Source organism: Pleurodeles waltl, chromosome 8, assembly GCF_031143425.1.
Source record: "Pleurodeles waltl isolate 20211129_DDA chromosome 8, aPleWal1.hap1.20221129, whole genome shotgun sequence".
Classification (NCBI taxonomy): Eukaryota; Metazoa; Chordata; class Amphibia; order Caudata; family Salamandridae; genus Pleurodeles; species Pleurodeles waltl.
Window position 1 is genome coordinate 511,505,771 of NC_090447.1, and position 25,310 is coordinate 511,531,080.

Genomic DNA, 25,310 nt, shown 5'->3' on the forward strand with positions numbered 1-25,310 from the left:
AGACCGGCCCGCACGGCAGGAAATACAGACCTGGGGGGGCAATCTAGAATGTAGCTCATGAGACAGACCCCCTGGGGGCATCAACGGTATGCTGGGGGAAATGCAGACCCCGTTGCGGGGCGTCACCCAGCCAGGCGTGCGTCTGAATCGTGCTGTGCAAGAGACACGCGTCTTGGAGCTACAGAGACGCATCCTCTAGCAGGCCGCAGACCGTACTGCTTGCTGGTCGGTGTACAGGGAAAATATAGTTGCGTGAGGAGCGCTTTAGCAGCCCCGCAACATAAGGGAATCTAGAGCAAAGAAAAATTCATCAAACATTAAGCAGTCGCATCATATACCACATAAGCAATATGAATAATAATAATACCAAACAAGAAAATGAGGAGAGCAGATCAAGTGAACTTAACTAGGGCTCCTGAGCAGTGAAGAAAGAAGATGTTCAGACAGCGATGATGCTCTATGTTTGGGACTTTCTATTGCTGATTGGATGATGAACCTGTTGTGGTTCTCTGGTGTTTGTGGAAACAGTAGTTTATGTTTTTTTTGTTGAACTAAATGGCTGCTGTTTGTTAAATAATGTATTAAAGCGAAGGAAGAAAAACATAATCCTCGCCTCCGGTCCTGATTTATAATTTGTCGATAGCACTTTATTGGAACTGTTTAATAGAACTGCACCCGTTAACACTAGTGCATGATCTATTGTCAAGCTTTGGCCTTCTTCACAGATTTATTGCAACGGACTTCAACTTTAAACCAGAGCCTAGTTTCAAACATACTTCTGCAACTCACATCAGTCTTTATTTTACCCTGTTTAACATCGAGTACTAATTGCGCCCGGAACTTTGAACATTTGTTAAAGGTGTATCATATAACTTTCAACATGCGCCCTAGGGCATACTTAATTTCCATGCTATGCACTCACATGTGCACGCACAGTACTTCTGTGATGTGTATGACTATGGTGTTATAAGTGATGGCATCACTAATGTCATCAGTGTTGTCATTTGAAATTTCGTCACTGATATCAGTGACGTGTATTAGGTTCTAATCTTCAGTGATGTGTAGTATGTGAGATTATAAACAGTAGATGAAGGGGCACAAATTATATTCAAACACTATGAGAGGTACCTGACCCAGGACGGTGCTGTAGGGAACCCTGAGTTGTGGGAAAATGCACAACCTCCCCAAAACGGGCTCAAGGCATGAAAACCGTGACTTTTAATTACATTCGCGATCCTGCAGCAGCCATTTTGTGAACAGTAAATAATAATTATTGTTATGGTTGTACGTTTTCACAAAAAAAGTAAACATTTGAAAATATTACAAAATTATTTTCCTATTTAAAAATAAATAAATAAAAAAATAACTGCTACATGAAGCAACAGAAAAAGTGTCTGAAGTGGGGGCTGACTTCCTGCAGTAGGTCAAACACAGGACAGGGGATGCCCACCTGCAGCGGGTTGGCTGCTGAGTCTTTCTGCAGGCAAGGCCGTGCTGGTGGTCCCCCCACTGCGCACAGGTGCAGGTCATCAGTTGCCTGCCTACAGCTGATTGGGCCAAAAGCCAAGTGTAGCATAGGTTGGCTGCCTGCTTGGGGTCAGGTATAGGATGGGGGTTGCCCATTTGCAGCAGGTTGTCTACAGGGCCTCTCTGTAGGCCAGGCCCTGTGGCAAGCCCCTGGTGTGTACAAGTGTAGGGCAGATCTTGCTCGCCCACAGCAGACTGGGCGCAGGTTCTATCTGCATACTGTATGAATTTGGAGTTTTCCTTGCCATTTTGGGCAAGGACAGAACAAGTTAATTCTTGATTGCAGTGAGTGAAGCTTTCTGACAGTGACTGCTGGTTGTTGACCTCTCTAGCATCGACCTGGATTGGAATACCTCTGCAGACTTCGTTTTGCTGATTTTTCTAATGAAGTCACTTAAACTCTTTAAGCTACTTCCCCTGCTACACCATATGGCAGCGACATCAACATGTCTGTGGATCTCTGTGGCCTGTGCCACTTTATCTTTCCTGCCCCTGAAGAGCAACCGCACCACAGCAGATCAGCGGGGGCACAGCAAACAATAACATGTTATACACCAGCACCTCTCTTTTTTGTAATCGCACACAAGCTTCTGTCATTTCACCCTACAGGACTTGTGGTTCCACCCTGCGATACAGATGAACTTAAACGTGAACCTGCACTTTCACTGTCTTTTTATGCCTTGACCCTTTGCCTTTTACTATGGAGCCAGATTGAGTGCAAGCGGCGCTCATAAAGATTTTCATTTCGTTTCTTTTCTCTTATTTTTTGTGTTATTAGAATTTTGGGCTTAATGATGACATCAAAGACTTGTGGGCCAGGCAGCTCAAGTACTCCTCTTCACAGAGCTTGTTGCTAATTGAGCATCAGTTGGATCTCTGTGTTAAACATAGTGTGATTCAAGATGGCACCTATGGTTTTGACTGTTGAGCAGGTTTTGGCCCCACACAAACCTTCACCCCTATATCGAGTAGCGAAGTGGTGAGCCAATCCGCAAGGTCTAATCCGTTTATACATCCCATCCTTCTGAGCAGAACAAGAGGCTTTGAGAGAGAGAGAGGAAGAAAAAGAGAAACACCCACAAATCAGAGAAGAGGGAGGCTGAATAAACATGAATTACAAAGTCTTTGGCATCTATTGGCTTTGCCAGTAGTTTTTAGCCATGCTGTGCAGCATGGCTAAAGAAGAATTAAAAATAAAAAAACAAAAAAGCCTATGACCCGGCAACCCACGTAATTCTGTAGACACGATCACCATACATGAGCACGCTGACAAAATGATGCAGGCACTTTTTTTCAACTTTACCAACCTGCGTTGAGATGATAACCTAAAAAGGAAAAAAAGAATGAAAGGTGTTTCTTTTCTCTTCTTTAAAGTGGGTTGGTGCAAGCAACACAGAGGGGTGGGTGTGAAAGCAACCAAGGGACCTGGGGAAATGGAAGCTACATGAGGGCATGGGTAGGGAGAAGCCACACAGGGAGTGCTGGTGGAGAGGAGGAAGGCAAACAGAGGAGAGCGAGAACACTATGGAGCAAGGGGGTGAGAAAAATAAATGGATGAGAGATAGTACAACATGCACTTAAAGTAGAAGCACACATGTGAGAAAACAATGCGGGGGAGATGCACACGAGGGCAGATGTATCACAGAGGGGGTGGGCGATGAGCACACGGGTGAGAGAGCATGAAGGGAGGGGGAAAGAGAAACGAACTAAAAAGGCATCTGGAAAACATGCACTCTTGTGGAGTGCTTAAGACAAAAGAAAAAGAAGTTCCATGAAAGTGAGCACTGACTAAGTAAATTAAAAAATACCGGAAAGGTGTGGACATGTATATGATGGTCAAGGCAAACCACTGAATAAGAAGCGGACAGATGAGTGTCAGCAAAGCCAACTAGTGGTCAGCAATGGGCAAGCAGCAAGCGCCAGCATGTTGTTGGTAAGCTCACAATATGTCATTCCCAACGAAACCGCTTCCGCTGTCTGGTGGGCTTGACTTAAAGGCCTACTAAACATTTTGGGTACAATGCTAGACATACCAAATTATTAAAACCACTTTAAAAGTAGGTTATGCACTCGTGTTTGCAAAGTGCAAATTGAAAGTACAGAGAAACACTCTTTGAAAACCTGTAAGTTTTGTATTTTGATGTTTTTTCTGCTATTTCTAATTATTTGTTTTTGAAACAGCAAGAAAGTGCAGCTCTGCATGAATTTTCACTGCGACTTAAAAAGAGGGAGCAATGTTTAGCTGAAAAAGAAACATTGCTCCTCAGACATCAGACAGCCGTAACCAAGATAAGAGGAGTGGAAGAGGAAGTTCATGCAAAAATTCAAATAATAAAGGAGGTACTCATTCTCTTTGATCAATCACTCATTTGAAATATTTTGATGTCTGGCATTATTACGGATATATCTAAAATTGTAGTGTATGTATCCTTTTTTGAGAAGGAGCCTTGTATAACTGGAGATAAACTTTTTGATTCTGTATATTTTATGTTATGAATGTTTTTGTATCATCCATGCCTACTACTTTTGATTTCACAGCAAGCTTATTCCAATGGTAGGAAAATGGCGAGGAGAAAAGGGTGTTGAAATAAAGGATGAGCGGGGATCGGGGAGGTTGGGAGCTATTTCATAAGCTTAGAAAGTGCGGTATGAATGTGGATTCCAGGTTGAAGGCCAGCCGGAGAATGTGGGTCTTCACTTTTGTGTATCTTATGAGATATCTTTTTCACTTCCATACGTGCCAGAGATATGGCATAACCAGCAATGGACCCCAGTGGGGGGAATTCCCCACCTGCAAATTTCGGTTTACTCCTACTTTTGGAATGGTGGAGGGCAGATTGCATTTTTGGACAGCTTTACATTAGTTAATAGAAGCAACACACATTTATACACACCATCACTGCTGTCGCTGTCGACACCACGACCTCTTCATCTTCCTTCTCACCTTCTTCCTCCTGTTTTTCCTCTTCTTCTTCATCCAATGGAGCCTGAAAAAACATTGTGCATTAGATCTGTGTTTTAACAATTATATTGAATTAACTCTTGTACTGAAAAAAAGTAGTGTAATCCATAATAAGGAGTCTTGCACAGTTTAACTCAAAGTTAATAAACATTGTAACAAACACAGACCTGGCACAAACTATAGAGACCAGTAAGGGGAACATTTTGCACCTGTCTCGAACTTCATGAAGAGGAAATAAACTGCGGGTGTTATATCTGTCAAACACTGTAAACATTACAATAGCACAACTCCCCTCCTCATTGAGTCACCGAGGTGTCAAAGAGACACTGAGGAATATTGTCTAAACATGTAATAATGTTGTTACTGATAGAGATAGGAATACCCTCAAGCGAGCAGGGTAAAGTTAATTCACTTGAGGCTTATAATCATGAATGAGAGTTCCCTTCTGAGGTAGTGTAGTTTCCTCCTTTAAGAAGCTGTGACACAGCTGTGGCACACTTCAGGGAAATATAGTAGCATTTAGTCTGTGTGCATCACTGCCCAGTTTTATGGTTAACTGCTACATTTTGTGATGTAACAATACGTCTTGAAAAGTGAGTAGCGCTGCACCGTGAGCTGTCTTCCCATTCATTTTCCAGCCTGATGTTGTGTTATCAGTTGCCTCAGAGTAATGACCTTGGGGTCTGTAGCTGGTCCTATTTTATTCCTCAATAAAGATATAAAAGAATCCCACAAATCCAGGTAGTCCACCTGGGTCCATCAGCCCAGCAAGGAAACATTTGTCACTCTTTTTTTTGGTTTTCAAAGTTGTTGCTTAGTAGTTGAATGTTTTCCTTGCACTGTGTTTTTTTTTGCAAGGTATAGTATCTTTTTGTGTTCATGGATCTTCGAGGGCTCCCTTGCATTACGCTAGTCCCCGGCATCAAGGAATCTGTACTTAACATTTAGTTTCGGCTTGGTGGCACTGACTTTATTTCATTGCCTGCCTTCCCAGCACCAAATATATGCATTTTCTCTCCAAGGGAATCACTTTCTATTTCAGTTCTCAGGCTTCACCAGTAGGTGGATATCTTTGGCTGCCAAGCCTCTGCTGAACTATCAGAAAATCATTCCTAAAACATTGTAGGACAAAAAAAACACCTTTTTCTAACGTCGTCTGACTGGATGACAGTTCTGGTTAAGCAATCCCATTATGACGGGGACGCTTGCAGTCACTGGCCATGTTTGTTCAATTACCTCTATTTTGAGGGGCCCCTGTATTGTGTCCCTGTGACCTACTACTTGGTTTCGTTAATAGTTAATGCCTGGGCTACTAATGTGCTTTCAGGGCCTCTTGTCATTACCAATTTATGGTGACACTACTGAATGCTGTGTACGCCTCTCATCAAAGTCATCTGCCCAAAAGGTAACAATACCCAAATAGAACTCACATGCACCACGTCATTGTGGTTTCCCTGTTTAAGGGATGGCTTATAAATGTTTCCAACATGCTGGCACTTGACGTGTCTGAGCAAGGCAACCTCGGGACGTCGGCTGCAGGTTCCATAGAAAGGGTTCCATCCCCTTTTACATAACCGTCGCAATCAAGGACCTCAGTGCATGAGGCCTTCTTCCGAGGTGGTTTAGGATTTTGGCACCTGGTCTACATTCCTTTCAGTGGATAGGGCAGAGTTATTACTTGTGCAATTCCACCTTTAGTTATGTTATGCTAAAGATAGTTTATACAGTGGTCATTCACACAAAGCGTCTCTTGGTGCTAAAAAGATAGGGCTGAAATAGCAAAGGAGGGACAAGGTTTTGCTGATTAAAAATAATAGTTTTGAACTTTTTACTGAAAGGGAGATTCAGAGAGGTCTTAGTTAATAACGCAGAAGTGAGTTCCTAGGAATGGAGCCCAGATTGAAAAGGTGCAGCTACATCATCTGGTTTTCCGAGCTTGCATGACACTAAGGAAAAGAGTCTGAAGAATGAAAAGTTCTGGAAGGAAACCTGTAGATCGAACAAGAGAGAAATAAATTATGAAGAGCACTTTGAATTGTATTCTATCCGTGAACAGGAAAAGGCGTAAGAATGGGAGTAACCCCAGTAAAACAGGGATGAGTCTAACAACCAGATTCAGTAGGCTCTGGAAATGATTGAGGTGTGACACGCAGCGTTACAGTGATCAGAAAACAGTGACCAAGGACATGGTAGTATGTTGAATCTCCGGCATAGGAAAAGGGTAAATCCTGTAAAGCTATTGCATCTGAAGGGTACTGGAGGAGGGGACAACTGCAACCTAAGAAGAGGTCTGAAAATCAGCGTCCAATTGATAGTTAGACTTTTAACAGTACAAGAAGACTGAGGGGTGTTGGCTGGCTCAAGGCCACAATGTGTGTTTCCTGAGATCCGCTATTTCACTGGCAGAAGGCACTTCGGCTTTAGAGCCACTGCCTTCCCATCCACTACGTGATGTCAAGCAAACATTGCTTAACTTTGGAGTCATGTATTTACTTAACAAAGTAGTTTAAACAACTATTCAGTGTCATTGGCAAAGCTGTAAGAAAAACTGGAAACAATAAGGAGGAATGAGAGAGGCTAGGGGTCTATGATTGACGTTAAACCTGTATAGAGAGAGTGTGCAACCATAAAGAACTCTACAGGAAACAGGTAAGATAAAATAAGTGAAAGGACCTGACGTGATTTATAGAGTACAATCAGATACTGAGGGAAAATCCGCTCTCTATACTCCTTTGAGAGAATCGTCCACAAAGATGACCAGTCTATCGCAAAAGACTTACGTCTATGTTCCATTGATTAAGTGATCTTTTCTGTAGTCGGGGTCCCACAACCAAATCAAGAAGTCGTGCAGAGCTGGCCCTGTCTCATTGACCTTCAAGGCAAGAATAGTTTGTGTCTTTGAGACTATAGCTAGGTTTAGTTGCTGTTCTTAAGGTTATAATACATACCATTTCCACTCTATCGGTCGGAAGGAGTATAATCTGGTCCTGTGTTTCTAGCTGCTAATTTGTAATTGTGACATTTACAAACCTGATAACCTAGAGGGTTTATCAGTGCTTAATTTGAGCTGTTGATTGCTCGTGAGGGCCACCAGCACTTATTTTTTTGGAACCAGCACTTACTTTTCCGCATCAGATATTTAGCAAGTGCAAGAGAGTGAAAAACACAGATTGGAAAAACACGGAAGAGAAAGATGGCAAAACCATCACAAAGGAAGAAAGCAGGAACCTGCAAGAGCGAGAAAAAAGTACAGGGAATTTCTGGTTGTGGATTAAAGGACTACCAGCTTTGGTATTCAGCACACGGACATTTAGTTGTACAGGCCGCTGGCTTCTCAGCAGAGCTTCAGGCACCGGCACATGTTTTTTTCACATAATAAACACTGGGGTCTACAAATGTTTTACTTGGTATAGTCATCTGGAGCATTTGTGGAATCCAGAGGCAATGGTTCACAACACAGTCTATGAAGAACACTATAGCTGGACAACTATTGTTACCTATAAGAAACCTTTCTTTTGATTACATTGAAGATTTCTGAGCAGCTTACCCATCACTCGTCAGTATCATTATTCATATTGTCAAACTAAGTGTTTTGCAGCCTTAGTACAATCCTTTGCTACAATTTTTCTTTCATTTCCTTCTTCACAGCAACATGCGGCAGAAGTTAAACAATTATCAGAAACTCTCAAAGAAAAAGTAAAAGAGAACAAAAGGTTAAAGTCCTCGTTTGACACTTTAAAAGATCTGAATGACAGCATGAAAAAACAGGTATGATTTTAAATTTGTTTCCCTTTAGAAGCTAATTAGCTGGAATAAAGGAAAGGGGGGTCTTTGAAATTAGCTCACTGTCACGCTTTATAGCTTTTGCTCTTGTGAAATGTTATCAGGATCGTGGAAATGACTCATTACAATAATTAGATCTGCAGCAACTTGCTGTAGAACAGAATTATCATGTTCAGTTAAATATTTTTCCAAAATGGATTGTGCATTTGCCTGCTAGAGATGGTCTGGGTGCATATTTCTGTCTGCAGTATCATCCTTCACAGTGGTGGTAATCTGTGCTTTGGTTTATGCACCCAATGCTAATTCCTCTTTTCATAGTATGTCATATTGGACAGGTTTCGAGAGTGCCCTTGGTCTTTCAAGAAAGACCAGAAGTAATAATAAGCTTAGTGAGTATGGCATATCAAGTCAATCCTAGTTTGAGAAACACTCAGATGAAGACAGTATTTATTTGCAAGGAACAAACAGAAGATTGTCATCAGGAGATTATTTTCTTTAGTGTTCTTAATGCACTAGATGAATTGGGCATTCTTGTCAAGATAGAATAACTGTGTCTCCTTGTGTAGGTCTTTTCTTTCCGTGTATGGATATTTATTTATGGTACCTAGATCAAGTTGGAAAATCATTCAACTTCTTCCATTGTCCAATATGATAGTCTGTGGAGACCGGAGGTCATGTTACAGTTTATTTGTTTTTTTCCTTATGATTTTGTGACATATAAAATATAGTATCTAAAGGCAACAATTGGCATCTTAATGTACCTCAGCTATTATTTACTAATGCTTCTCCACAGCTAATTCTCCTAGTTATGAGAAAGGTTTAGCATTTGACCTTCTGTCATCCCTCTCTTATGCCAAAAAGACTATTTAGGTGGTCATTACTACTCTACATCCTCTATAGATTTTCAAATACTTAGGCCTAGGGAACACTTCCTCCACACTGTATTCTGCTTTTTGCATACTTTTTGTTGCCCTACTACTTTTTCATTGAACAGCCTTCAAGGAGTGATCAGGTTGCAGCGTTTCCTTATCCACTTTTCGTATAGTGTATCTGTTTTAGATTCCCTCGTTTTGAAGACTATGTGGAAAATGTGGAAACCTTCAACACATTTTGCAGAGCAGCTTTTTAATGGGGACAAATTATGAATGTTTCTAAACTAATCCCAGTTTCTAAGGAGACATCTAGGCACAAATCCAAATTCACAACCACATCAGAAAAATCAACACAAACATTGAGGGAATTATCACTAATCCTGTGTTAGAATCTGTTGTCAGTGAGGATGCCTGGTGCTGACGCTTCAGTCAAAGCCTTGTTGGCAGAGTTGTCTTTGTCTGTGGGGCCATTCACGAAAAGCCAAGTCAATAAAGGTTCTCTTAATGAAAATGCCCATGTCCATGACTAAAATCCTTTTGAGTATGCAAAAGCCTTGCGCAACAGAACCTTTCACTTTAGAGCTGTTAATACGTTTACTAGGACGATAATTTGAAACACTGCTTGGCATCATTACAGAAGAAACTATTGCACTCTTAGATGAGGATGACTCATTTGGCCATATTTCCTCTTGATTGATTACAGGGCAGGAAGTAGAAGAAGAAAAATGTATGGAGGTGGATGACCCAGCTTAGCCTCAGGAAACCAATACTTCAAGTAAATAGTTGCTTGCCTGGTGGATTGTCTAAAAAGGACTCATAATGAGGGATTTGTGGTAGCTCTAAGTAATGGTCCACATGCTGAACCACATCTGTTGAAAGGACTGGATACTCTGTATCCTAGGATGTTTTTGTTATTGATAAATTACCTTTCATTTCTAACCCTATATTCCTAGAAAGACATTAGCGCCTTTATCCAAAGGACACTGACAGGAGCAAAACATAAGAGTTGAAAAAACATTAGAAGAAGTGGACTTCGATGAGGAAGAGCAGTGAGGCAATCTGTAGCATAAATAAGAAGCCAATAAGAAATGGATAAATTGATTCTACTCCTACATCTTCACCATGTGATAGCCTTATTTCATGTGCTAGTAAAGAAGCCATCAAATATACCTGATCTCAGCTTCCATTCATTACAGGTCATTGTGTATCTGCACCTACAGACGAAAGAGTGATTCAATTCTACCCACACCCAACCCCTTTGAAAACAAAGCTTTGAGTTCTTGGAATTCAGACACAAAGACATCCAAGTTAACTATCTTACAGCCTGAAATGCACCAGGAGCACTATTAGAAGTTTAAAAATGTTATTGTACGTTAATAATATATATATTAATTGAAGTGTCTACCCACAAGGGTGTCCTGGCTCTAACACAGAAAAGAACAGTATCAAGCGGGAAGACCCAATAGCAGGAGCTTACTCAAAGAGCAAGAACTTAAAGAATCCTAAAATGAATACGGTTAGCTGTTTTCCCTAAGAAGAGAGGGAGGCCATTCCAATATTTAGCTGCCAACTGCTAAAATGTGGAATTACCTTACTGGATACAAAAGCTGTGTGACGAGATCTGCTGGGAATATATTTCTTAATGTTTTCTTGGGGATATCTTGGGCATAGTTTAGCTGTGGCCAGGTGAGTAAGGCATAATGTTTTAAACAAGATTCTCTTTTTAACCATGAGTCAGTTTAATTTGTGCTGATGAGGTGCGGCATAAACCTGTCTCTATAAAGAAAAGACCATTCAAACTGCAGTATTCTTAATCATTTATAATTTGGCAGTACACTTTTTAGGAGAACTATGATACAAACTGTTAAAGTATTTAAGCCTGAAAGTGATCATTGGTTGAAATACTTATTTCCAACATTGTATCAGTAATAAAGTGGAAATCATCTTAAGCATATTTAAGAAAAGGACAGCATTCAGAGGTTACGCTGTTCACCTGGGTGTTTAAAGAAAGAACATAACCTAGAAGGAATTTGGCTGTTTTTACACTGGTACTTGGAGTCAGTGGAGTTCCTAGATTCTAGGTTGACAGACACCAACCGTCAGACCAAGTCAATTTAGATTGACTCAACCAAGAACTTCAGTTTCATCGGTGTTACATTTTAGGGCAATTGGTCATCCATTTGGCCACTTGGGATAATCAGTTCTTAAAATTTTCTTGTGTTGTTTCAACTTGGCCTCATTGGCATACATCATAAAGTGCAACCAAATAATTATCAAGTGAGCAAGGAGGTGATGTAGGTATTAAAGAACATTGGGCTCAAAGAGGTACACCATGTTTAGCTAATTTGAGAAAGAAGAGGAAATTATTTTTCTATTTGCATCTTAGGCTGTAAGATGTCAAAGAGTCAAAAGCCCAATCTCTAACACCAACCTCAGACACCTAACAGAGCTCATTAGCCACTGCCACCAGCACCTTTTTCGTACTATGTAGTGCTCTGAATCCAAATTGTGCAGCATCAAGGATCGAGTGCACCTTTGAGAATGATGTAAGAACCAAGTTAACATATTTTTCTAAGATCTTAAGTGGAACAGAACAGAGATGGGACAGTAATGTCAGTGAATGCCAGGATAAGCTGAAGGCTTTTTTAGAATAGGGGAAACAACTGCATGTTTCCAGATGGGACAAACAACTGCCTCAGTGAGAGAGGCATTCTACAGTCCAGAAAGAGCTGGTACTAAATGATCAGGCGATCTGGGCAAAGCAGTGTAACTTGATTTAAATGAGTAGTGGACTCTTAAAAACTTTGAGGTAAGGTTTAGAGATACAGTTATTTCCTGGTGAAAATTGATGATATATGTTTGTGCCCTAACCTGGAGTGTAATTATTTTTGCCACTAAATAATTTGCTAGACCATTACACAAGTCCTGTACATTATTGATTTCATAAACATCACATATAGGATGAATGAACAAGTATATAAACTTTTTTTTATAACAAAACGTTTTATTTTTATTGGAAATGCATAGAATCCAACAAGCCAACCATGTCACACGGTCAGTGCAGTTAACATCCAGAGTCGTACAAATCCAAGCAACATTTAAACTCATTCTAGGCCATGGTGGCCCCACCATCGTCCCCATATTTTCTTATGTTTGTGAGGGCAGCTTCTGGCCACGCACACAGGCTCTGCAAACTTCACGCACCAGTCTATTTCTTTGCGCCACACTTGTATCACAGAAGGCACAGTCTAGACATGGGCAATGTCTTGTTTGGCCAAAAGGGTACCCAAACCCACATGCGCCCTCTCTCCTCTGGATCTTCAGACCTCTTCAAGTAAACCCAATAGTGCCACCCATGGAGAGGTTGCAATGGAAAGCTCCAACACCCAAGATAGGGTGTGAAACACGACCCCCCCAGTCTTAGGAGGTCACCGGACAGCCCCACACCGTATTGAAGAAGTCCGTTCTTTCCTCTCCACATCGTGGGCAGTCTGGGGATGCACTTAGTTGAGCTCACCGCTGCCTGGTTTGCATCAGATATGCAGTGTGGAAGTACTTCAGTTGGATCAGGTAAAGCCTAGAGGAAATCGCTACCTCTCTTGGTGCCATGAGGGACACAGGTGTACAATCTTAAAAATGTCTTTAATAGGGCTGGCCGGTGATTGAATTTTGTGATATAAGGTAGTTTGATCTGGTTGTCTGACATTTTTGCTGCTGAAATAAGCAATTAAACACAATGTTTGTCTGCACTGCATTATAATCATATCTTAACATGTGCTCTATTTTTCTTCTTCGTCTCTTTGAGTGCATCAGTTCTGATGGTCTAGAACAATGCTGTGAGAAAGTGGAATATTAGTTGGGGTGAATGGTAGTCCACCACAAGTAATAATATCACTACACCTTTTGGTCCAGTATATGTTTCATTAATTGGAACCTGAGCTTCGTCCCTGGTGGCTATGGCACAGGGAAGACAGGTTTAACTTCAGAAATGTGTAAAGCATTTAGAAGTACCAAAACAGTTACAAAGCCGAAAACAAAACACAATAAAAAAAGTCCCATACCAAGTTATAAAATAAAGGAACGAAATGACACAAAAACAACAAAAATCCAATATAGGGATCCTAGAGATATACATTTTTAAAGATTGAATTCAATTTTAGCACTAAAATAGCACAAAACACCATCATGCTAGATAGGGGAAAAGGTAAGGTTTGAGGCTGACAGCGATGGCTCATGGGTCGGATACAAGGATCAGGCAGGTCCCTGTTAAAGAGTTTCCTTTGGATTTAGAAAGTTTCTGAGAAGGTAGAGTCCTCCTTGGGCCAAGATTATAGGCTGGATCCGCAGGATTTGGCAAACAACATTTTTGGTGATGCCATCGGAGAAGTCAAGAAAAGCTCGGAGCAGGAAAGGTTTGGAGTTTGTGATCAGGAAATTGTCGACATTGACTTGATGCTACTCTGGGTCGGACCCAGTGAAGATTTCTACCTTTGGACTTTGTAACCTTTCTGAAAGTTGAATAATTTTTGCCAGAGCGGGTTCAACATCCTCGGATGCCATTAGGCTCCTGGCCCCTGAATCATTGCTGCTGCTGCTGAGAAGAACATAGCGGAGCTGTGGCGAAGTCAGGCCCACTGGAAATGCTCCCTTGGCGGATCGGCTTGGCAGGTTGGTCCCAGTCTTTCTGTCTCAGGTTTTAGAGTTAAGCAGAGGGAGCATACACTGATACTTATCTAAGTGCCCCAGGACCTTGAGAACACCACAGAGGTTAAGACTTAGTCTAATAGAAGCCACCAACAGGCCCAGGAATGGTCCAGTTGGAACTCATCAGTTGGGTTCTGCAGGAAAGTAGGCTTCTTGCTTCCTTTGTGCCCCTGTAGCTTAACAGAAGGTCAGTTAACTGATCCTTAGAATTCAGTTCTCAGTCCTGGGGGCAAGTGGGAGCAGTGCCTGCCCCAAGGCTTCTCGTCACCAGTCAGAACAGCAAGTGCAGTCCATCTTCTGTCTTCCAACAGTCCAGCAGTGTTTTGAGGAAGGTACTGAGGGTTCCACATTCATTCCCTGTGGGTAGGGAAACTCCTGGCCACTCAGTAACGAATGAGGTAAAAGTTCCCAGAGGTGCCCTACTTACTTTGCAGCACTCTTATGTGTTTTGTTGTAAACTATACCACAACACCTCTCTCAGCCTAAAACAAAGATGTCAGAGCCTTTCTTCCACTGTGCAGAGTTCCTGTGCTTATTCTAGTGGCTGGATAAATGAGCAAACACTCCGATGGGACAACTCAAAACCAGTTGTGTGGACAGCTTCGCTCCCACTGGGGTTGGTGCCTGACTGGCTATCAGGACAATAGTAGCAGCCCCAGGTGTGAGCTTCATCTGCTTGTGACAGGGTAGGCATCCTTTGAAATTAGTTAAGTTACTAGGCACAACCACATAGCTATCATTTCAGTGGAAGGTCAACCCGTCTCCCTTTGTTTCAGCTCTGGGAGCCACTTCATACCTAATCAAGGAGAAATCCAGCTCCTCAGTGACAGTGAACACTGTCAGAAAGGCACATTTAGCTCAGTTAGGAAAATGATAAATTTCTAAAAGTGTCATTTAAAAAATCGCAATATAAAATCCAGCTGCATCATTAAGTTGGATTTTAAATTACTATAAAAATAAGTGCCTGAATCATTTTTCTAGCAACTGTAGTTAGACATTGTAAGTTGTATAATGTAACACATTGCTTTGCTGCTGAATTGACAGCTTTTAAACAAGTCTGCCGGGGCAGGTCTGGAGACATGGTTTAAATTGTCACTTTAGCGGCTGCACAATATGTGTTGCAGTCCACTATTAAAAAAAAATAAAACAATGACACTTTTATTTATTGGCATTTCACCTTATGCGAGCAGAGCTTAATACATCTTATTTAACCAGCACATATATTTAATATTAATGTAAGCAATTACACTCATGACTTACAGTATTTTTACCAAATGTATTGCTTATTGCATTCACATGATCTTTTAATAATACCACTCCTCCGATAAGGTATTTGGTGTAGGTAAGATGTTCAGGAGAACAAGTTAGGAACTATGGTTGGGAGAGGATTAAAATATAAGTGAGCATATAGTATATGACCAGTGTACAGTTTTTGATCTGATCAATAAATGCCATCCGAGGAATACTAATCAACTTCTCTGTTTTAGACAAATGATACCATAGAAGAAACCAAAGAAATAAGAAAGTGGTAACTTGCCTGTGGTATATACATTTGTGCAGACAACCAGGTTGACAGCATCAAAATTATGTTGCATCATTTATGTAGCATCGTTTAAGTGTTCCATGGGGATGTTTCCCTAAGAGAGTGTGGGGGAGGTGTCGGTCCGGCCATGTTCCAATCTCCTCCAAATCTTTTAGCTGTTCTAAGAGCACTCTTCTATCTGATCACTCCTATCGAGCTGTCACAGTACTCCCTGTGTTACCCTCAGAATTTGACTCTACTCTCGTGGTAGTGTTTTCCCAACAATCGATGACCTCTATTCACAGCGGGGCTATCGGCCTGTGCCTCATCCTTCTACTTTCTTCTCTTCTCAGAGCTCTCTCCTCCGCTCTCCCCCATCTCGTTACATCCAATGTCCAGGCTAGCAAAGCTGGGTCCCTTATTATGTTTCCATGCCATCGACACTCTACACTTAGCCAGGGCCAGGTCCACAAATCTGTTACCAAATTTTTTGGGGCATAATCTGGTAAACAACCCTAACAGGCATGTCTCTGTTGTGTTCTCTAGTCGTCGTTTTTGTATGACCCCCCTCTCAGAATTCTTGCAGCTGTGGACATCCCCATGTCATGTGGCCGAATCCTACATCAGGCAAAAGTAATCGTGGGCAACCTATCTCATCCCCCCGTATATGAGCCTTAGTCGATGTGGGTTAAGGTAAGTCCTCTGTGTGTAGTTATACTGTATGTATTTTAGTCTGGTGTTTCGGGAGACCAAGGGTGCATACACCAAAACTCTACTCCAATCTGCATCAGTGAGCGGCCTGTTTAAGTCTTCCTCCCACTTGGCCCGGAGAGTGTCCAGTGGTCTATGTACCAATCCCAATACCGCTTTATATAGCCAGGAGACCAAATGTGAACCCTCTCCAATGGACAGCATAGTATGTAGAACCCCGTGTGTAGGTGCCTCACCCTCCACTTTGCTGCAGAGGTCCCGAATAGCCCTCACCACTGCTTCGGAAGTCAGAAACTGCCCATGATGCAGTCCGGTCTGGTCCACGAGGTCCTCGTATGGGTTCAGCATTTCCTGGCAATACAACACGCCTAGTGTATGTATTTCTACAGCCGTCCAGCAGTTCAGCTGTCTTTTTGTAAATCAGGAAGCTGGGTCACCGTGAGGGATCCCCACCAGTGGTGTAGCTGGTGCATAGGGTACCTCAGGTTTTGTTTTCTTAAGAACTCTCTGCCAATTGGCCAGGGCTGTTGCTAGTAATATACCCCGCTTGGGGTCCCGCGATTTAGGCGTAAGCATCCCAGCTACAAGTCTACTGAGACTGGGGTCCCCCCCATCAGCCGTTAATTCCATAAGTCCCACCCCACTGAGCCAACTTGCAGGCCATTGTAACTGAGCCGCTAAGCAATAAAGCTTGAAATCCAGGACTCCAAGCCCTCCAGCCTCAGGAGGTAGGCGGAGAGTGGCCAGGGCCACCTGCTGATGTCCGCCGTCCCACAGCAGTTCCCTGAGGAGCGCGTCTGATGGACGAAACCAAGAGGCCGGCAGTGCAGTGGGTAGGTTAGTAAAGTAATAAAGCAGCCTAGGAAGCATCACCATTTTTACAAGAGAGATGCGCGCCATAGTAAGCAAACAGGGAGCGCCAGAAAGTGACAGTGGACCGCAATGTTCGCAGGGCTTTCCCCAAGTTGCCCTCCCTGATATCCTGCAACTCATGATAGATCTGGATACCCAGATAGCGGAATGTAAGTGGAGCCCACGTCACCTCTTCGGGGCAAGTATCTGGGCGATTTACTCCACGAATCATTGGGAAGACACAAGTCTTTCTTCTATTTAACCGGAGGCTGGAGCAGACACCAAATTTGTCCAGCAATTTAAACACTCGTGGCAGCGTTGCTGGACCATTTTTTAAGATAAATAAGGAGATCATCTGCGTATAGGGAGATTATGTGAAACTGCCTGCGAAGGCATATTCCCCATTCTCGGGCCATGTCCCGGAGTCTCGCCGCTAGCGGTTCCATGCCGATGGCAAACAACGGTGACAAAGGGCACCCCTGCCGGGTTCCTTTATATATGTGATAGCTACAAGAGAGCATCTGTCCTGTCTTAACATGTGCAGTGGGGTTTGTGTAAAGAAACCTAACTCAATCGCCCCAGGCATTGCCCATACCCATCCTCGACATGATAGCCCCTAGGAAATCCCAGCTCACAGTGTCGAAAGCTTTCTCAAGATCCACCGACACAATCATTGCCGCCGGATCTGGAGGGTGAAGATCATCGTAAAGCAGGGAGTACAATCTACGGAGGTTGTTGGAGGTGCTACAGGTGGAAATGAACTCATTCTGATCTTTGTGTATGAGGTTATTCATATGGGGTAGCAATCTCATGGCGTCTTGTTGAGGATTTTAAAATCGGTGTTAACCTTGGACAAGGTCTGGAAATTGGTAACCCTCCTGTCGACTTGCTTAGATTTGGGTAAAGGGATCACCATGGCTTCCCTGGTCGTGGCCGGCAACATCATGGTTTCATAGGCTTCGGTGTACATCTCCACCAGCCTTGGTGCCAGGGTTCCGCAGCCCAATTTATAGAACTCTGATGTCAAGCCGTCAGCGCCCGGGGTCTTACCCGTTGCTAACTTTTTATTGTGTGCCTTGACCTCTTCCACCGATATTCACGCACCTAGTGCATCTCTGTCCGTATCAGAGAGAACACTCCGAGGTAGTACGGACAAAAAGTCCTCCCTTTTGTCGGACGTGTCCACCTGTAGGGGACAGTACAAAGACTTATAATAGGCTGTGAGCTCATCATTTATGTGGGTAGGTGCATATATTGTATCACCCTCCCTGGTCGTCAGCCGCGTGATCGGTGTCCCCCCCAGCCTCTGGGTGAACCAGCCATGCCAGTAGCCTCCCCACCTTTCCTTCTTCATGATGTACTTTGGCTATATATGTTTTGTAGTCATGACATCTAAGACGTTCTAGAGTAACCTTATATTTCTCCCTGATCTCCAGTAATTTTGCTTGTGTTCTGGGGTGCAATCAAGGTCGTTATCATGTCGGTGCAAGTCATCTTCCAAATGCAAGATGTCTTGTTCAAAGTCTCGTCTGATACCCACAGTCTGTCCGAGGCAATGACCCCGTACTACCACCTTTAGGGCCTCCCATTTGACGCCACTACTAGACGCCGACCCTGGATTCAACGGCAAGTACTCCGTCAACCTGTTGAGCAATGCTTCTCGATAGACGTCGTCCTCTAACGCTGCAGAGTGTAATCGCGAAGTCGGGACGGGCTGGCTAGTCTCTATCATTTTCAAAAAGATCATCAGTGGGCTATGATCAGATATAGTCCGGCCTAAGTATTCCGCTTGTGTTACCGTACCACTAATGGAGGCCGAGCATTGGATTTGGTCTGTTCTGGTGTGTACTCGATAAAGGTGTGAGTAGTATGAGTAGTCCCTACCGAGAGGGTTCTGAAGGCGCCAGAGGTCTACCATATCCCAATGGGACATCCAGGTCGACATACCTGTTCCCACGCTAACAGTTGCCGCCCCCCGCAGTGATTCGGTTGGTCGGTCCAGATCATGGTCTAAGACTCCATTAAAGTCCCCTCCAAGGAGCAATGGAACATCAGTAAATCATGCTAGCCGGGTAGATAAGGAGGGCAGGAGCTGGAGCTGGTCTTGATTCAGGGCATAAACACTTCGCAGAACCAATGGTTTGCCATAGAGACGTCCCTCTGCTAATACATAGTGACCCTCCTTATCCACGTCAATGGAGGAGGCCTCAAAGGGTACCCCCACTTTTATCCATATTGACGCCCTCCTTGCAAAGGCTGAATATAAAGTTGCGAACAATTGTCTTCGCCAAAGCCTATGGAGCCGGTCTGCTTCTGCCTGAGTGAGATGTGATTCCTGCAACATGGCAATATGTATCCCCCTGTGTTTCATGTATGAAAGGATCTTGTGGCGCTTTACTATCGAACCCATGTCCGGATATTCCAAGACATTATTTTAAAATGGAGGTGTGCGGCCCCCATACTATCTAAGTAAATTTTCAGGGAACATGGTCCTCACCCCTCTACAATTCCCCACAGGGCACTCCAGTAGTGCATTATGTACTCCTAAGTGACCACAGGCTAAAACAAGCAATCCAAACAACACCCAGCTCCCCACCCCAAGACTAGACAAGCAACCGCTGACCGCCCAAACCATTCAAACCATTATATAAACATGTTGTATCATCATCTACCTGGATTATCCGGTGGTTGATCTGTGGGCCGACACCAGGAGCACAAGGACGATCTGTCTGAGCCCTGGTCAGCCCGCATCAACAGTTTGTAAACCTATCTTAGCTTAAGGTAGGGTCCTGTGGACTCAAACAACATCATCCGACATCTGCGGTGTCACGTGGGGTAGCTCCTCCATTACACTGACTTCAGAATCTGCAGGAGTCCTCTCTGTCCATGGGTTCAGGTCCCGGCCCTAGGTCTCCCTCTGAGCTTCTTGCCTCCATCATGGAGGCTGCTGCTTGGAGTGCCACCTTCTTCCCTTGGTGAGCCTGTTGCCGTGTGGGCTTTGTCACTTGTTGGCTGTTTGTGGAATCTCATGTATGTCTTTCCGAGCCACATCGTCGGGGTGGTCCGTGTTCTGTGTTCTTGGCACCCACTTTACCTGCGCAGGATTTTCTTGAGCCAGATCCATGCTTCATCAGATTCCTGAAAAAAGTGGGTGGTGTCATCTAGGATAATCTTCAGCCTAGAGGGGAACAACAGAGAGTACCTGAGCCCCTCCTCCCGCAGAGCTCGTTTTACCCTCATGAAGGTGGCTCGCCTAGACTGCCATCGTGAAGTGCAGAAATAAGGTGGCCTGGCCGCCCTCCACTTGGAAAGGGCCTGCTTTGCGGGCTCTCTGCAGCAGCAGATCTCGGTCCCGGTAATGTAGGAGTTTTGCCACTATTGGTCGGGCGGCCTCTCCGGCTCCGGTCTACGAGCCGGGATTCGATGTGCTCTTTCCAACTCAAAGAAAGGTGTGAGGGGTCTCCCGCCCATAGGCGTGCGCAACCAAGACTCCAGATAGGTCACTGCATCAGGTCCCACCATGCCCTCCGGCATTGCAACTATTCGCACATTATTGCGTCGACTGCGGCCCTCTGCATCCTCAACACGGCGCTTGAGTCTCTGGATCCGTTCGGAGAGGTGGGTAACCTGGGACCTATGGGTCTGGTGCGCAGGTTGCAGATCCTCTAGGATCGTTTCAGTAACTTTCACCCTATCAGCCAGTTTGTGATGGTCTGTACGCAGGTGGCTTAGTACAGTGGAAACCTTTCCAGACTCTTGACTCAGAGTCAGTTTGGTATCCTCAATCGCCTCTAAGATCCTGTTCAGGGTATCTTGCATAGTCGTAGGCATCAAGTTTTCCCCAGCGTCATTGTCAGTTGACAATCAGGCGCCAGAGCTGTCAAGGGCGTCCCCTGCGATTTAGGTCTGGGTTTCCCCATAGTCAGTATATATCAGTAAATAGTTGGAGCTCGCAGCTATCACCCCCACGTCTAACATCCATGTGACCCCCAGTGCAGGGCTGCAGCAGCTACCTGTCCTGTAGGCCTCCGGTGCAGTGAGAGAGCTCTATAATTAGGCCCAGTGGAACGGAACCAATCTTCTATTTACACTAGCCTCCAAGCACATGCTGTTGCAGTGTCTCATCCTATGCTTTATGAGGCCCCATCAGGTCTCTAGCAGTGTTCCACCTATACGATTGCTCCAAGTGCAGTCTGCAGGTCCACCATTCAGGAGTCAACTATGGTCCAGTGTTCCACCAATGAGACCAAAATGCGAGGGGGCCCTCAGTTACGCCACTGTCACTGAGGCGGCGTCAGACTCCAGTTCATCCAACAAACTCCACCCCCAGTCACTGCTCACTGTCCCCGACTATCCAAGCAGGGGGCATATAGGGGTACCCGCAGCGCGAGAATCCAGCTGAGGCACCCCAACGATGGCACTTCCAGTCCACACCAGCTGGGTTGGAGCGAGGGGGTACAATCCACCAGTCGCTCCTCTGCGCAGGCCCCCTCACCAGGGCCGCCTCTCCAAGGAGACCCAGGCAAGTCTCCACCAGGCCAGTGTCCCCCTCGACATCCCAGGGAGGGGCCCAGTCTACCTCCAGTGCCTCTCACCTCTCCACCGTGGGTTAGTCCTTTGATTCCCCCCATTTTCTCTCTCAGACTGGGGGGATCACTCCTCGGCTGGGGCTCCTCAACTTCACCACTCAGAGCAGCAGGCAGGGTTAGGCCTCCACCCACCTCCCGTTCTCCACTAGGCCGGGCCGCGCATCCTTCCAGAGCGCTGGTCCTCACCAGCCGATCGTGTAGGAGGTCTCAGCACACTCCCGCAAGTCTCCCAGGCAATCTACTGGCTGCTGGGCCTCTGACCTTGCGCCCTTGCAGCAGGCGCCTCCCCACTCCAGCCGCTCTCAGCGCTGATGGCCGGCATAGCAGGTGGGACCAGGCCTCACCTCTCCGGCCGGTCGGAGCAATTGGCAGCTCGAAGAGGCCACCAGCGTCGTCTGGTGCCCCTGGACCGCCTCGCCTGCAAGACCCTGTTCTGGCAGGCCTCCGCCTCACTTCAGTGCCATTGGTGCCCCCCCCTTGTTGGTTGAAAAAGACAGGATTATCGGCGGGCTGGCCCTGAGCTCCTGCACTAAGCAGCCGCCATCTTGGTTGGGCAAACTCCACCCCCGTTGCAGTCCACTAATGACATTTAACTTACAGGCCCTGGTTACACTTGTGTACCATACATTAGAGACCTTTAGCCAAGTTAAATATGTTGCTCAGGAATGTAGTCAATTTCGGCATGCTTTAGGGGTCAGAGGTCATGCAATGGGGCCTGATTAGTGATGCCACAGTTTGTAGAGTCGAAAAACCATCAGCATCAAGCCAAAGAAATAGGGGTGATTATGCCAAAAAGAGGCATTTTCTTACAGATGTGTTAAAAGCATGTTCATGGGAACTAGAGTCCACAGGTTTTAGAGGCCAATCTGTTGTTTTATCTTAAAAGAGGCAGGTATTTCCCTTATTAAAACTAGGGGGAAAAGCATTGAGAGACGATTGAAAGGTGTCATGCGTAACCTTAAGCCAGGCTCAACCTCGAACCGTGACCTTTCATACTGCTTTGTGTAAATTACCTCCAAGATCCAAATCAATCAGAATACAAACGTACCTGTCTACGAAAGGGGATTGCTTTTGACCTTTTCAACATTACTGAGTGTGGCTCTTAGCATGGATACAACAGTTCCCAAACTAACTTGGACACATGGTTTGACAGGCCTCAGAGAAACTTTTTGTGTCTAAACCAGTTGGGTTGCTGCCCAAATAATGAAGTGCCCTAGGTTAGGATTAGGAGGACGATAAATTAAAATGCCTTAAAATGTACACGAAGCAGACAGCTCAAGTATAGAACCGAACAATTCAGCTGCAAGGAAGGTCTGAGGGCCAAAGGTAGCACCAGGAAGGATCCTTTGAATATTACAGCTAATCCACCCTGCTTCCTGAGGCTTCTGTCTATGTCCAGTCTGTCAGGAATAGCCTGGACTAAGACTGGGGTGGAGGCTTAGTTCAACCTATTCTCCGTAAGAAAAATGTGTGTATCTATTGCAAAGGTAGACCCTTTTATATTGCTTTCTCATCTTGTACTAATCTAGTTACAACCTTAAAAGCTCTCTTAGCAGCATTGTCCCAGTTTATGAGTGACAACCAGACAATGCTTCACAAAATTTGTCAGATATAAATTAACAGGAGGACACATGTAGAATTTATTGCAAAAATGCCTATAGAGTGCCACATTAACTGGGCCCTTTCTCGACCTACCTTTTTTCAGACTTACTCTTCCTTGGCATAGAGTACTCATTATACTTTTGATGTAGAATGCAGAGTAAGGCAGTGTTACAGAGCCTGAATCCTTTCTGTCTCACAATGAACTGATGTCCTGCCTGCTAAGATTTGGAAGGTAAAGCCAGATGTATTGTTTTGGGGGTTGTAGTATTACGGTGTTGCAATGGTTCAACAAGAAGCCGACTTGCTTAAGTTTGGGAAAGTTATGTTTAAATAGTTTTAGAGCATTGAAATGTGAAGAGCTCCACTGGACAATGATGTGGCCCAGGGCAAATAATGGGTAGTAAGCCTTCTGGTCCAACATTTGTCTTTTTGTTTTTCCCTGTATTTTAGTATAGTGCAGTCTACTCTCAATGGGTAGAAGTTTTGTAGGAAGATGGCTCTGTGTATACTATCTCAAAGTGAGAGATAGTGTGCACAGAGTCCAAGTGTTCCCCTTAGAGGTTGATAGTGGCAAAATTAGATAATACTAATGCTCTATTTTGTGGTAGTGTGGTCGAGCAGTAGGCTTATCAGAGGGCAGTGTTAAGCATTTGTTGTACACACACACAGACAATAAATGAGGAACACACACTCAAAGACTTAACTCCAGGCCAATCGTTTTTATATAGAAAAATATATGTTCTTAATTTATTTTAAAACCACAAGATTCAAGATTTGAGGTAAGCACATGAAATGCAAGGTACTTCACACAGGTAAGTATAGAGCTTTGATTTAAAACAGTAGTACGCACAGTTTTGGTTAAAATGGCAATACGCTATTTTAAAAGAGGACAGTGCACAAATCAACAGTTCCTGGGGGAGGTAAGTTTGGTTAGGTTTCTCAGGTAAGTAAAGCACTTACACAGTCAGTCTTCTGGGCATAGGCAGTCCACCGTTGGGGGTTCAAGGCAACCCCAAAGCCACAGCACCAGCAACACAGGGCCGGTCAGGTGCAGAGGTCAAAGGAGGGCCCAAAACACGTAGGCGCCTATGAAGAACAAGGGTGCTCCGGTCCTACTCCTCGGGGAGCAGACCTGGGGGGTTTTGTAGAGCACTGGGGGGACACACACAAGCCCACAAAACACACCCTCATCGGCACAGGGGTGGCCGGGTACAGTAGGCAAGATAGGCGTCAGGTTTGCTATAGAAAGCAATGGAGGGACCTGGGGGTCACTTAGGCGATGCAGGCATGGTACAGGGGGGCTTCTCGGGCCAACCACCGACTGGGCTAGGATGAGGGCGACCTGCTGGTCACTCCTGCACTGGTAGGTGGTTCCTCTCGGTCCTGGGGGCTGCAGGTGAAGTGCTTGGTCCAGGCATCGGGTTCCTTTGTTATCAGGCAGTCGCGGTCAGGGGGAGCCTCTGGATCCTCTCTGCAGGCGTCGCTTTGGGGGTGCAGGGAGTTCGACTCAGGGTGTCCTCGTTGTTGGAGTCGCCTGGGAATCCTCTCTGCGGTGTTGGTTTCTCAAAACTCAAGCCGAAGGTGTCGGGTGCAGAGTGTGAAGTCTCATGCTTCCGGCGGGAAGGGAGAGTCTCTTTAAAAGTTGCTGCAAAGTTGCAAAGTTGTTGCAGTTTCTGAACAGTGTTGCTGTTCTCGTGCGTTTCTTGGTCCTTTAGGTGCAGGGCAGTCCTCTGAGTCCTCAGAGGTCCCTGGTCCCGTCAGATGCGTCGCAGTGCAGGTTCTTTGAGTCTGGAGACAGGCCGGTAGGGCTGGGGCCAAGTCAGTTGGTGTCTCCGTTGTCTCTGTGAGGTTTTCAGGTCAGCAGTCCTTCTTCTTTCTTCAGGTTGCAGGAATCTGATTTCCTAGGGTTCAGGGTCGCTCCTAATTACTAAATTTAGGGGGGTGTTTAGGTCTGGGGGGCATTAGCTACTGGCTACTGTCCTTGAGGGTGGCTACACCCTCTTTGTGCCTCCTCCCTGAGGGGAGGGGGGCACATCCCTATCCCTATTGGGGGAATCCTCCAAACTAAAGATGGAGGATTTCTGAAGGCAGGGGTCACCGCAGCTCAGGGCACCTTAGAGGCTGTCCTGACTGGTAGGGGACTCCTCCTTGTTTTTTCTCATTATCTCCTCCTGCCTTGCCGCCAA

The 25,310-nt window shown here is 44.9% G+C and overlaps 1 protein-coding gene across 2 annotated transcripts in view; it reads left to right on the plus strand.

Moving 5' to 3' along the window:
- Window positions 1-25,310, plus strand: part of CCDC138 (coiled-coil domain containing 138) — a 220,006-nt gene that overhangs the window by 115,223 nt on the left and 79,473 nt on the right. For both annotated transcript variants that reach the window (XM_069204488.1, XM_069204486.1), the window contains exons 6-7: window positions 3,709-3,867; window positions 8,138-8,257. In XM_069204488.1, the coding sequence (XP_069060589.1) occupies window positions 3,709-3,867; window positions 8,138-8,257 (279 nt within the window). The remainder of the gene's footprint in view (window positions 1-3,708; window positions 3,868-8,137; window positions 8,258-25,310) is intronic.